The 13,212-nt window shown below is 44.6% G+C and overlaps 1 protein-coding gene across 1 annotated transcript in view; it reads left to right on the top strand.

Annotated features, from left to right (window-relative positions):
* The window catches only part of LOC147663783 (uromodulin-like), a 121,734-nt gene extending 108,995 nt beyond the window's left edge, over positions 1-12,739 (top strand). The window contains exons 3-5 of the mRNA XM_086950200.1: positions 9,586-9,828; positions 12,027-12,186; positions 12,689-12,739. Coding sequence (XP_086806326.1) covers positions 9,586-9,828; positions 12,027-12,186; positions 12,689-12,739 — 454 coding nt within the window. The remainder of the gene's footprint in view (positions 1-9,585; positions 9,829-12,026; positions 12,187-12,688) is intronic.
* The last annotated feature ends 473 nt before the right edge of the window (positions 12,740-13,212 follow it).

The raw sequence follows: 13,212 nt of genomic DNA, 5'->3' as shown, positions 1-13,212 counted from the left end.
ACGATCACATCCACCACCACATCCACCACCACATCCACCACCATCTCATCCACCACCACATCCACCACCAAATCCACCACCACATCCACCACTACATCCACCACCACATCACCCACCACCACACCCACCACCACATCCACCTCCACATCCACCTCCACATCCACCGCCACATCCACCACCACCACATCCACCACCACCACATCCACCTCCACATCCATCACCACCACATCCACCACCACCATGTGTGTGTGTGGCTCTGTGTGTGTGGCTCTGTGTGTGTGTGTGTGGCTCTGTGTGTGGCTGTGTGTGTTTAGCTCTGTGTGTGTGTGTGATTCTGTGTGTGTGGCTCTGTGTGTGTGTGGCTCTCTGTCAGTGTGGGTGCAAATGCAATAGGTCTCGCATTTGCGAGAGATTAAGCTATTGGCATTGTAAACGACAATGCCATTTATTTATCTGTTTTCAAAACCAACACATAAATACAAAATTTGTCATTTACAATGCCAATAGCTCTAACTTTTGCAAAGGCGAGACCGTTGCATCACTCAGGGCCACCACAGAATCAATCTGTGCAACCATTCAACAACAACTGGTTCAAATATACGCTATCAATGTTTCAAGCTTTATTGCAAATGTCACAAAAAGATGTTAATATTTCACTTCTGTTCTTGGATTTTCGTCACAATAAAATACACTGAACATAATTTCACAAAAGTTCTTTAGAAAAGTTGAAGCTATTGCCATTATAAAAACAATAACTTTTATTTAAGTATTAGTTATTTAAAAAAATTAAACGCCATTGTTATTTGTAATATCAATACATCTAAGTCATGTAAATACAAAACATATTGCATTACAAATGCTATAGGTATCACATTTACGAAAGTTATAACTATTGGCATTGTAAATGACAAAGCTATTAATTTCACTATTTTCAAAAACAACACATAAATAAAAACTTTGCAATTTACAATACCAATAGCTCAAACTTTCCTAATGCGAGACTTATTGCATTGCAAATGCTTGTTTTTATACTTACCTAATTGGTCTGGATTCTGCCTCTGAGTGTGTGACATCAGCCTTGATTGAGTGAATACAATAAATGCTTAACGCATCCTCTTGATAAGCCTAACTGCTTGACCACAATACCGCAAATAGAGATGTTAGTGATTATCTAATTAGGCTTCCCCTATACCTCTGGGGAACCCGTGGACTCTGTGCACACTATACCGTACTTTGGTATAGTACATGCAGAGCCACTTTCCTACACATATAATTTATGTTCTCCACAGTACCCTTTGATCATCCCTTGGAGGTATTTAGAAGCCAGACGATATCAATAAAACAGAAAACTTTGTTGCGGCTTCCAGATGAAAGATGCGCCGGGCGCAAACTGTGATAATGCACCCCATTATGGTGTATGCACTGCCGCCAGGGCAGCTAAGAACTCATGCTGCCCAGGGTGCAGCGCATTCATGTGAAAACACGGAGCACCCGAACTGTGTTTTCACAGTGCAGGTGGCATACGCATGCACTTTCAAAGGGGTATAGAGATCCCCTTGCAGGCGGGTGCAGTCAGGACTGCACCCGCCTGCAAGGGGATGTCTGGGGGGTCCATGGAACATCTTTACCCCCTGCAGAGGGCTGTTGTCAGGAGGCGCATTGACAGTGCAACACCTTTTAAATAGCGCACTGTCAGTGTGCCTCCTGAGGGCTTCTTTGACTCTGTGGCCGCATCTGTAATATGGCACGGGCACAGAATCAAAGGAATTCCTTCATTTTCATTGGGCACGCCCATATACAAATAAGGGAACACCTCTGTTGATAGCACTGGTGCTTTAAGTGCACCAGCGCTATCGGTATATTATAAAGGGGACGCACAAGCCCCTGTGTCCCCTACGATAATATTAAAGTGCCCCAGGGGTGTGCAAAGCTGGAGCAAACGCCTCTTGCATCCCCGAGCACCATCTATATTACAGCCCCAGATATCACATTCAACCCTCTTCAGGCCTCCATCAGAAGGGCCTCATGAGTGGAAACCTTGATGCATGTTGATTCTAACCCTAAAGGCAAAGTGACTGATACATTCATTGCAACTCTGCAAGCCAGGCAGGAATGCCTTATTGTTGCACTACTAGTCACCAGTGTTACTGAATGATATGCCTTTGCACTAAGGTGTTACACCAGTGATGACCCCTCAATATATGTATGACAGATCTACAGCCCCATTCTGTTATCAAGAACCTTATATGGCCTAAAGAGCCTACTAGAAAGGAAGGACATTAACTGCTCAGAAAATAATATCAAACTGAATCAAACAAAAACTAAAGTGACAATTTGGGGAGTAGAGTCCTGGATAGGTAGAAAAAGTATGTTTGTACATATGTTGTATTTGTGTAAGTCAAACCTAGCTGAAAGACAACTGAGCCACTCATATTCACAAGCAGAACCTGGAGAATTGGTTTCACTGTCTAAAGTCTGGTTCTCTCCAACCTCCTTTTTGTGAGGAACTAGTTGTTAAGCTAAAGGTAGCAGATAAAATACCTGTCTAGATTTGTTAAAGCTAATGCTCTCCGATAAAACCCATTGCTTCCATAGCTAAAGGGAAGGGAAAGGCAGTTATTCTACTGTGCAGAGAGCGGGCCGTGGACTATATGAACTATGCTAGAGCTAGCTCTGCATCTGCTTACTATTACTATTGAATAAACACAGATGGCCTTTTTAGAAGCATATTGGTCATTTACAAGCAATGTCACAGATTTTAAGAAAAATCGATGAGTTCTGCACAAAAAGAAGGACCTCTGCAAAGTACATCAGACAGATGAATGTTAGTTTGATGCTGTAAAAGACTGAGAGGGTCATCAGATAGCAGGCGGATCGCCACTGCCATTCACCCGCCAAAAATCACCACACGCATATAAATTCCCCCACCACATTATCATGGCGGGGGGACCCCGGTGGACGGGAAGACTGTCTGCCGGTTTTCCGCCGGTCGGCAATCCGCCCGATTGCCTACCGGGCGGAAACCCAAGGGATATGGTGGCGGTGCCCTGCAGGCACCGCTATCCATATTAGCATCATGCTGGTGGAATGCCTTTCTGTGGCAGCGTTGCCGCCACGGAAAGGCATGCGGTCTTCAACTATGGGGGCCCGTAGCGGGCCCGCAGGGATTCTGGGGGATGGGGGGTGCACCTGCATTTCAATGTACAACATGGCAGGCACCACACGGTGCCTGTTACATTGTGCATTGATATGCACATCTTGCACTTGTGGCATTGCCGCGGGCGGTGCTAAAAGCACCGCCCGCCTCAATGTTACAAATGCGGGATGAGCCTGCCCGTTTGGCGGGCACATCCTAATTGTTGGTGCAGGACCGCCGCACCCATTACGGCCGGTCCCGTTTCCCTGGGCTATGGCGGGCAGACTTTACTAATGAGCCCCTGAGTCTCTTGAGAATCATGTCTTTTGAAGCCAAGGAAGAAAACTCAAGGGGAAAAAGTTTCCTAGTAAAAACATCAGTTCCGGCTGTTATTGAATTATAATCGATGAGAGATACTCTGAAAACAACAATAGATATTGGCTAGAAAGATGAGAAAAGCCCAGCAATATACCATGAACTCACATAACAGATCACCAGGACATTTGTCTACCACACTTCACACCATTGAAACATCCAAACTTTACACACTATACTAGAAACCTCTACCAGAGAGACATCCTGGGAAAGACTGGCATCCAACCTTTGTAAAGGCTACAACCATCAAATGGGAAATATCACCCACAGTTTTCTTCATTGTCGAAAGGATGAATAAACTATCTACATGAACCCTCTAGAACTTTTTCAAGGCATGAAGGAGAAGTATGTGAGGCCTAAGCTACTTAGACCAAGACGACACTTGACTAGAAGTGTAGCTTTGTTATTGTGGGAAAGACAGAACATGAGAAAACAGATGTAAATGGCTACGAACTTGGGAGGAGAAATTACGGGCCTTAGAGGCAACTACCACACATTTGGAGAAAATAACTAAACAGAGTGTGACAAAGTCTAGATGGTAAATACATTGGCATGATGCCTGTTTATTGAATGTATGATGATAAGCTACACAAAGTGAAGGGGGTGTCGGTGCTGTAAAACAATTGCCTTGTTGCCTCAGCTCCAAGGAGGACTTGCATATCTAAGAAGCCGCCACCATCACACCCCAACTACGAAAGGTCATTAACATCTCCTTCAACTCCGCGACATTCCGGGAAAGCTGGAAGCACGCCAAAATCAACGCCCTCCTCAAGAAGCCCAAGGCGGACCCAAGGACCTAAAGAACTTCCACCCCATCTCCCTGCTCCCCTTCCCGGCGAAGGTCATTGAGAAAATCGCCAATATACAGCTGACCCGCCACCTCGAGGACAACAACATCCTAGACCCGTCGCTATCCGGATTCATACGGAACCACAGCACCGAGACAGCCCTCATTGCCGCCACAGACGACATCCGATGTCAACTAGACAACGGTAAAACCTCAGCCCTCATCCCCCTGGACCCATCAGCTGCCTTTGACACGGTCGCCACCACACACTAAGAACACACCTCCAAGAAGCCGGAATTCGGGAAAAAGCCCTGGACTGGACCACTTCCTTCCTCTCCGACAGAACCCAGAGTGTCCGGCTCCCACCCTACCATTCCAAAGCTACCAACCACATCTGCAGGTACCCCTAGGGCTCATCCCTCAGCCCGAAGCTGTTCAACATCTACATTGCCCCCCTCGCTCAAGTGGCCCGCCAACAGGACCTGAACATCATCTCCTACGCCGACGACACCCAGCTCATCCTCTCCCTTACCAAGGACCCACAGACCGCCAAAACCAACATCCACTAAGGGTATGAAGGCCGTTGCCGAGTGGATGAGGAGCAGCCGCCTGAAGCTGAACTCGGACAAGACAGAAGTCCTCATCCTCGGCCCTACCCCGTCTGCCTGGGACGACTCCTGGTGGCCGACAAGACTAGGAACAGCACCGACGCCCACGGACCACGCACGAGCCTTGGGAGTCATCCTCGACTCCTCCCTCTCCATGTCCAAGCAGATCAGCGCCGTCTCCTCCTCCTGCTACAACACCCGCCGCATGCTTCTCAGGATCTACAAGTGGATCCCGATCGAAACCAGAAGAACGGTGACCCAAGCCCTCGTCAGCAGCCGGCTGGACTATGGCAATGCACTCTACGCAGGAATCCCGACCAATCACCTACAGCGACTACAACGCATCCAGAATGCATTGGCCCGCCTGATCATCAACCGCCCTTGACGCAGCTACATCACCCAGAACCTCAGAGACCTTCACTGGCTCCCCATCAACAAGAGGATCACCTTCAAGCTCCTCAACCACGGTCACAAAGCACTCCACAACTCCGGACCAGCCTACCTGAACAACAGACTCAACTTCTACACCCCCCCCCCCGCCAGTCTCGCCCTTGCCGACGTCCCGCGAATCCAGCGTACCACCTCCGGAGGCAGATCCTTCTCCTTCCTTGCTGCCAAGACCCGGAACACCCTCCCCACCCACCTGCGGCAGACCCAGGACCTGCTCCCCTTCAGGAAGCTCCTCAAGACCTGGCTCTCCGAGCAGTAGCAGCAGCCCCCCCCCCCCCCCCTCCCTCAGCTCCTTGAGACCCTCACGGGTAAGAAGTGCGCTTTAGAAGTTCAGTCATTGTTGATTGATTGATTGAAGCCAGGGTCTTCAGGGTGCATCTTCCTTTCACCTTTCCGAATTTTTGACCTGATTGTTTTTTGTTTTTCTAATTATTTACACACTGGTTTCCTTTTCCCACTAAATTAACTATCTTTCCTTTGTCTTTCCTCTTTTCAACCTCTCTTATCTCTACCATATGTTTTCATGCCTATTCTTCTCTTTACCTTTTATTAGCCACTTTTTAAATTAGCTAGCAGCTAATGAACTATAGATTGAAGACTTTCTGATTTGTTTCTTTTTTAATGTAATTATCAAATGATCATGACATCTGGAAATTAGTCTGACTTGCATTTGCATAAGCATTAACTCCAAAAAGGGCACCCTTGAACTCGGTTGGACACATGAGGATTATAGCCTTTGGCCTACCCTAACTACTGTTACTCCACTTATCTTTATACCGAGTCTTCGGCACACTTTTTTATCTAAAAGGTTTTGACAAATTCAGTCCTAATACATTGGAGCATATTTAACCACTCGCCACTGTGCATTATTAAGTCACATCCCTGGATCGTTCCTATATATATAAAGGAAGGCTATGTTCTATTGTTTTATGCTGTGCTTGTTCAATGAGGAGTCAATGCTTTTTGAGGGCCCCACTGGGGCAGGAAGTTCCTTAACCACAATTTCATTTAGCTCATATTTTTGGCAACAGCAATTCCAGCATCACAAATGGTCATTCCTAACAACTCAACTAGAACACAACTCACTCTCTACAGAAGGTGACTCAGCATTGTTAAATTTTGCAAGACAATGTAGCAAAGCCACTTCTGCTGTAGAAGATTCTCTTAACCAAACTCCATCTGCTTGAATAGTAGAGGTTAACAGAATCCCACAGCGCACTTCCAGAATTTTTCTTCCAAGCAATTCAAATTCTGGAAAGCTTCTGGAGTCCACACCAGACCTTCATGCTGAGTAGTAGGTTTGTTTTTTCCCTCATAAGCTGTTTTGAATAAGGCCATTGTGAGTACCCCATATGCCTTTTTGAAGAGTTTCAAGGCAAGCGTAGCCGTAACACCCTAATACTAAGAATATTTCCAGCGTAGGTTCAAACTAAGGTTTGGAAAAAAACGAATTCCAAAGTATTTATAAGAATGTCCCACATCTACCTTCCATCACACGAGCCTCATTATTTTCCCCATGACTTTGGTTATAACTAGGGTGTACTATAGAGAACAGTTAGCATATGAGTCAACTGATACTACTCTATTACCGCATGCATTATTTTAGGGAGAACATTAGGTTATTTAAGTGTTTCATAGCGGTTGATCTTTAGGAAGTGAAAAGAATAAATAACCTCCGTCCAACTTTGGGGCCGATTCCGAAGCGGTCGCAAATGGCTCTGACCATTGATCAGAGCTGTTCCGACCACATTGGAATTTCCTGTTCGGATTCCTTTCCGACTGAGCCAATCAGATGGGCTCGGTCGAAAAGAAATCCGAACCGTATTTCCTAATGGCCTCTGATCGGCCTGGAGAGCCCGGCGGCCATTCGGGAATCCTCTATCAATCCCTTGGGCGGCTCTTTCCGGCCAAGGGATTCCCACAACCTTTCTGTGCTGGCCTTTCCGACATGGAAAGGCTGTTGGAATCCCACTTTTAGGGGCCCCAGCAGATGCAAGGCCACTGACTGGCAACCTAGGGGCAACTATGGTGCCCCCTTGTTGGTCCCTGAACCCAGTGGCAGGCACCTTTCAGAATGCAAGCTGCCATTGTAAAGTATGGGCATGCGACCAAACAGAGTCCAGTCGCATCTTACTTGCGGGCTGGAACCAACCACAGGAGGTCATTTGGTTCATGTTACCAACTGGTGTCGGACAGACTCTTGTCCATCCAGAATCGGGCCCTAGGAGTTCATTCTTACATCTCTGTGCTTTAGCATGTAGGTTGTTCTGCTCATCTACTTGTGTATGTCTATTTTTCACTTAACATTCAGAAATGCATTTTGCTTGTTCTACATATTTTGAGTGAATTATTGACATAGCAGTCACTCCTAATGGAGGATTACCTATGTTTTTTTACTGAGTTTTATAAAGCCGAACTTGACCCGAAAATATGGGTTGTTGAGCGCTTTACACGAGCACCAGTTTCATTACATGAGGACACATTCATTTTTGTTAGGCACGGGAGGATTAACAGCCTGATTCATCAAAGACCCGTTTTGCGAGTCTATATTAGCGATTCATAAGGAATCGCTATCACAGACTCGCAAAACGGGATTCATGTAGGAATCGCAAAATAAAATGCGATTCCTACATATTCCTTATTTGCGATTAGCAAATTGCTAATCGCAAATAAGGAATACTCCCCATTCATTCCTATGGGCCAAAAGGCCCATAGGAATGAATGGGGAGTATTCCTTATTTGCGATTAGCAATTTGCTAATCGCAAATAAGATAGTGATTTAAAGGGTGCCTGGGGTGTCCAAAGGACAGCTTGTAGCACCCCTTAAATGCAAATTTAAACAGGTGTTGCGCACACACATGTCCAAAGGACATGTGTGGGTGCAACATGCAACTTAGAAAAATGCTTTTAAAAGCATTTTTCTAAGTTTTCGCTGTTTACCACGAGGTTTGACCTCGCGGTAAATAGCGGGCCGAAAGTGCGAATTCGCTATTTAAAAATGGATGATGAATTGCATTTAAGGAATCTCAAATAGAGATTCCTTAAATGTAATTCCTCGTAAAATAGCGAAATCGCTATTACCGATTTTTGCATTTGGGATGATGAATCCCAAATGCAAAAATCGCACTCGCAAAGGGCCAGATTCTCAGAATCTGGCCCTTTGCGAGCGCAATTCAGCTTGATGAATCAGGCTGCTGGCCCTTTGCGAGTGCGATTTTTGCATTTGGGATTTAGCATCCCAAATGTAAAAATCGCTAATTGCGATCTCGCAATTTTGCGAGGAATTACATTTAAGGAATCTCTATTTGAGATTCCTTAAATGCAATTCATCATCCAATTTTATTTTGCGAATTCGCCATTTCTGGCCGCAATTTACCGCGAGGTCAGACCTCGTGGTAAATTGCAAAAACTCAGAAAAATGCATTTAAATGCATTTTTCTGAGTTGCATGTTACACACACACATGTCCTTTGGACATGTGTGTGTGCAACACCTGTGTAAAATTTTATTTGAGGGGTGCTACAGGGTGTCCTTTGGACACCCCTGGCACCCTTCAAATCGCTATCTTATTTGCGATTAGCAAATTGCTAATCGCAAATAAGGAATACTCCCCATTCATTCCTATGGGCCTTTTGGCCCATAGGAATGAATGACGAGTTTTTACTTATTTGCGATTAGCAATTTGCTAATCGCAAATAAGGAATATGTAAGAATCGCATTTCTTTATGCAATTTCTACATGAATCCCGTTTTGCGAGTCCTTAATAGCGATTCGCTATGAATCGCTATTAGGGGCTCGCAAAACGGGAGAATGATGAATCAGGCTGCAGATTCTCAGAATCTGGCCCTTTGCAAGCGCAATTTTGTTTGATGAATCAGGCGGAAAGTGTTAGACCTGGTGGGCGTTGGTTCGACGCCTGGAAGCTGTGTAGTTTCCGACCTTGTGCATTATAAAGGCTAGCTAACATAATGAAATGCATTGTGTTCTTCAGATGTCTGTTGCCGCCTTCAATCCCAATAAAACCCATCACAAAACCTTTCTAGAAATCTCTTCACATCCGCACCGTCCATCCCCCGTCACTGGCATTGCCTCTGCATGCAGTCTCTTTAAAACGAAAGATTAAGATGTTGATCTTATCAGTCAATCGCCCAATAAAGCAGTCGTTAATGTGGGTATGACATTTGCTGCTCGGTGTTTACCTCTAAATTATTATGTTTTTGGTACATGCAGCACAGTGATTCTCCCATCAGTGAATGGCTCGGGACCCATCACCGCCATCATGGCTGCCTTCCTGACTGATGCCTTTACTGATCCGTACACAGAAGACGATGACATGACGGTGGGAACTCCTCTCTACATTGGCATCTCCACTACTTTTTCGGATGGAGACGTGTTTACGCTGAGAGCAGACAAGTGCGTTGCCACCCCCAGCAACAACCCCGCTGAGCCCGGCGTGCTCTTGATATCAAACGGGTAAGTGGTCATTACACAAGTGAAAATAGTCTTCAGACGCTAAAGTTATATTAAAATCCCATACGAAGTAAATAAGCAGAAAAGTAGAAATGAACTATTCTCCGATGTCATGAAAGTCAAAGCTGAACAGTAGATACGTGTGACGTATACCCTTTAATGACCAGCAACGGCTATGTTTGAAAATGAGAGGCCACTAAAGTTGGAAACACAAACCCAGTGATAGTGAGTGAATGAATTAATTATTGAGATAATTTGTCTAGCGCCCACCGTTCACTTTAAGAGCACGCATCAGCAACTGAAAGAAACACATTGGTATTCAGAGAAAAAGTGAGAACGGAGTAGGAATTTAAGTGGAAATGCACCTACACACGACTGACTGATGCAGTGAGCTCAGCTGCTGTTAAAACCTGCCCACCAGGAAACGGCGGCTGGAGGTCCGAAGGATCCCTGCACATCCCAACACCTGTCCCCATCCGTCCGCAGATGACAAAAATACGGCACACACAACCCCTGACACATGCATCCTTTAGAGCTGATCCGGATTTATTTGGGAAAAGCAGCATATTGGCCCAGCTGTAAGACGGGATTTAGCATGCGCACACAGGTTTGCGACCCGTTTGCGCATGCTAAATCCTTGTGGGCCATATAAGAACATACAGGCATATGCATCAAAGTAAATACCGGGAGCAAAGGGGCAGATTCTCAGAATCTGCCCCTTTGCTCCCAGAATTTTTGCATTTGGGATGCATCATCCCAAATGTAAAAATCGCAAATTAAGGAATCTCTAAATTGAGATTCCTTAAATTGCAATTGCATTTAAGGAATCCCAAATTGAGAGTCCTTAAATGCAATGCATGAAAGTTAAAAAAATAGCAAATTCGCTAATAGGAGTAGCAAATTACCGTGAAGTTGAGCTTCATGGTAATTTGCTAAAACTTTGAAAAAATCACTTTTGTGCATTTTTCAAAGTTTCATGTTGGGCACACACATGCCATGTGTGTGCAACATATGTGCAGAGATCAATTTCAGGGGTGCAACAGGGTGTCATTTTGACAACCTTGCACCCTTCAAATTGCATGAGCAATTTCCGAGTACCTATTGGTACTCGCAAATTGCTCATGCAATCTCCAATTCAGTCCTTAATGAATGGGACGGCATTCCTTAATTGCGACTAGCAATTTGCGAGTAGCAATTAAGGAATGTTTAGGAATCGCTATTTTAATAGCGATTCCTACTGCATAGGCTTTTGCTATTCCTAAATAACGATTCCTTAAAAATCGCTATTTAGGAATAGCAAAAGGCTACGTTGATGCATCTGCCAGTTAGTGTTTTGCGAGGTGCTATTAGGAAGCGGTGTCCCTTCCTAATAGCGACCCCAAAGCCATGTATGAATGTTTTGCGACCGCAATTGCGGTTGCAAAACACTCTCAAATTACCACCCTCTTCAAGAGGGTGGTAATGCACTCGCAAAAGGGAAGGGGAAAATATTTTTTGGGGCAGGTAGTAGTCCCCAGGACCACTGCCTGCCCTTAAAAAATTAAACAAAACCGTTTCATTTTTCTTTTTTAAATGCATCCTGTTTCCCTTTAAGGAGAATAGGCTGCTTTAAAAAAAAAAAACCTGCTTTATTGAAAAGCAGTCCCAGACATGGAGGTGTGCTGAACTCAGCAGGCCACCATCCCTGGGAGGGCCAGCCATTCCAAATGGAGTCGCAAATTGTGAGTGGCTCATTAATATTCACAGGCCTCACATTTTGCGACCCCATTGGGAATCCCAATCAGTGTCTCTGACACTGTTGTACATTCCAAATTGCGACTCACAATTTGCGAGTCGCAATCAAGCGCAAATTGCGAGTCGCAATTTAGAATGGTCATACATTTGGCCCTTAATCTGGTATTCTTGGTAGTGTCGCAAATATTGTACAATATTGTGGCAGGGCTTGAAATTTGGAGCACAGTGTCAATCAGTGGTTGAGTCTCACACCTTGAAGCACTGAGTGCATAAGAGAATCAGCCCTCGGAGCACTCGATGTCTCACTCGATGTCCTAAGTTCTTCATTTCGTCCATTACCATAGGAGGCCTAGAAACAAACAAACAAACTCACACACAGACACACACACCTTCAAGTCAGCAGGACTGTAGGGGTGACTGTGGAAGCAGTCTTTTAAATCTAACTCCACGCTCTCCTCTCTCCACAGCTGTGCAGTGAGGGATGACGTGGATGTACAGATTATCCACAACGGTGATTCCCTGGAAGTTATGTTTCAGATAGAGATCTTTGCCTTTACAGACCAGTCTGCAGTGTACATGAGCTGTGATATATCCCTGTGCCGAAAGACAACACCAGACACCTGCGGGGTAAGTGATGGAGGTTGATACAGAAAAGGGAATTAATTAACTTCCCATACCATCACTTGTGTAAAAGGAATGAGGTGGGCCTGCAACATGGGGGTATGTTCAGGGCTGACACAAAGCAGAAGTGTGCTCCTCTTTTAAGACTGCGCCTGCTGTGTTGTAGCTCTTTTCTTAGTGCAGATTCGGGCCCATAAAGTGCTATGCGATGAATCAGAATCCACAACCGAGGCGAGTCATCAAATCAATACATTTAGATAAAGTGAAGCACATCGGACTCCACCAGGAAGTCAGAGATTGTTAGGCTTTCAAACCATAAAGGTTTATTAAAGGTTAAAAATGTGTAGATTCAAATTAATCATATCAGGATCAATCGGTACTGAATACATGAACACATTTAATGAATATTAAGTTCAAAATCAATCAAAGTCATATAGGAAAAAAAGCTAACTAATATAAAGTTGACTCAAAGAAAAAGGTAAGTGAAGTTTGTTCTCCCACAAAACAGGTGCCCTACTCGGATCTCAGCTGCCTGCAAGCTTTCCGGAAAGGCTGCTGAGCTCTCTAATGCATTGCAGTTGCTTGAATCAGATAATTCAAATATTTGATACACCTGTGCATGGTTCTCACAAAACAAACCAATCGGGTTAAAGCATACTGATATAAGACTAAGTCATTCGTTTCTCAGGCTCCTACAAAATGAAGCTTCCCTAAGTGACCTTCAAACTTACAATTATCTTCAAATTAACGAGATACATTGCATCAGTCTGTGCTCTGCAGGTGGACTGTAATAACTCATTAGAACATTCTACATTGAACACGTAAAACAATACATATCTGATAAGAAAGGAAACAAAGACACATCTGTCTCTTAATTGCAGTTCAGCTTCTCCTAGAAATAAAGAAATGCACATATATCAAACAGGATGGCAAGCAGATGTCAGACATGTAAACAACAAACCTACATTAGCCATGATCAATCTTAATGTCGATGTAATGCAAAATATCTGATATGAAAATAACTCCATCATC

The sequence above is a fragment of the Lissotriton vulgaris genome, unplaced genomic scaffold (assembly GCF_964263255.1).
Source record: "Lissotriton vulgaris unplaced genomic scaffold, aLisVul1.2 SCAFFOLD_701, whole genome shotgun sequence".
NCBI classification, from domain to species: domain Eukaryota; kingdom Metazoa; phylum Chordata; class Amphibia; order Caudata; family Salamandridae; genus Lissotriton; species Lissotriton vulgaris.
Note: the sequence above shows the minus strand (reverse complement) of the source record. Positions and strands in the feature narration are given on the sequence as shown.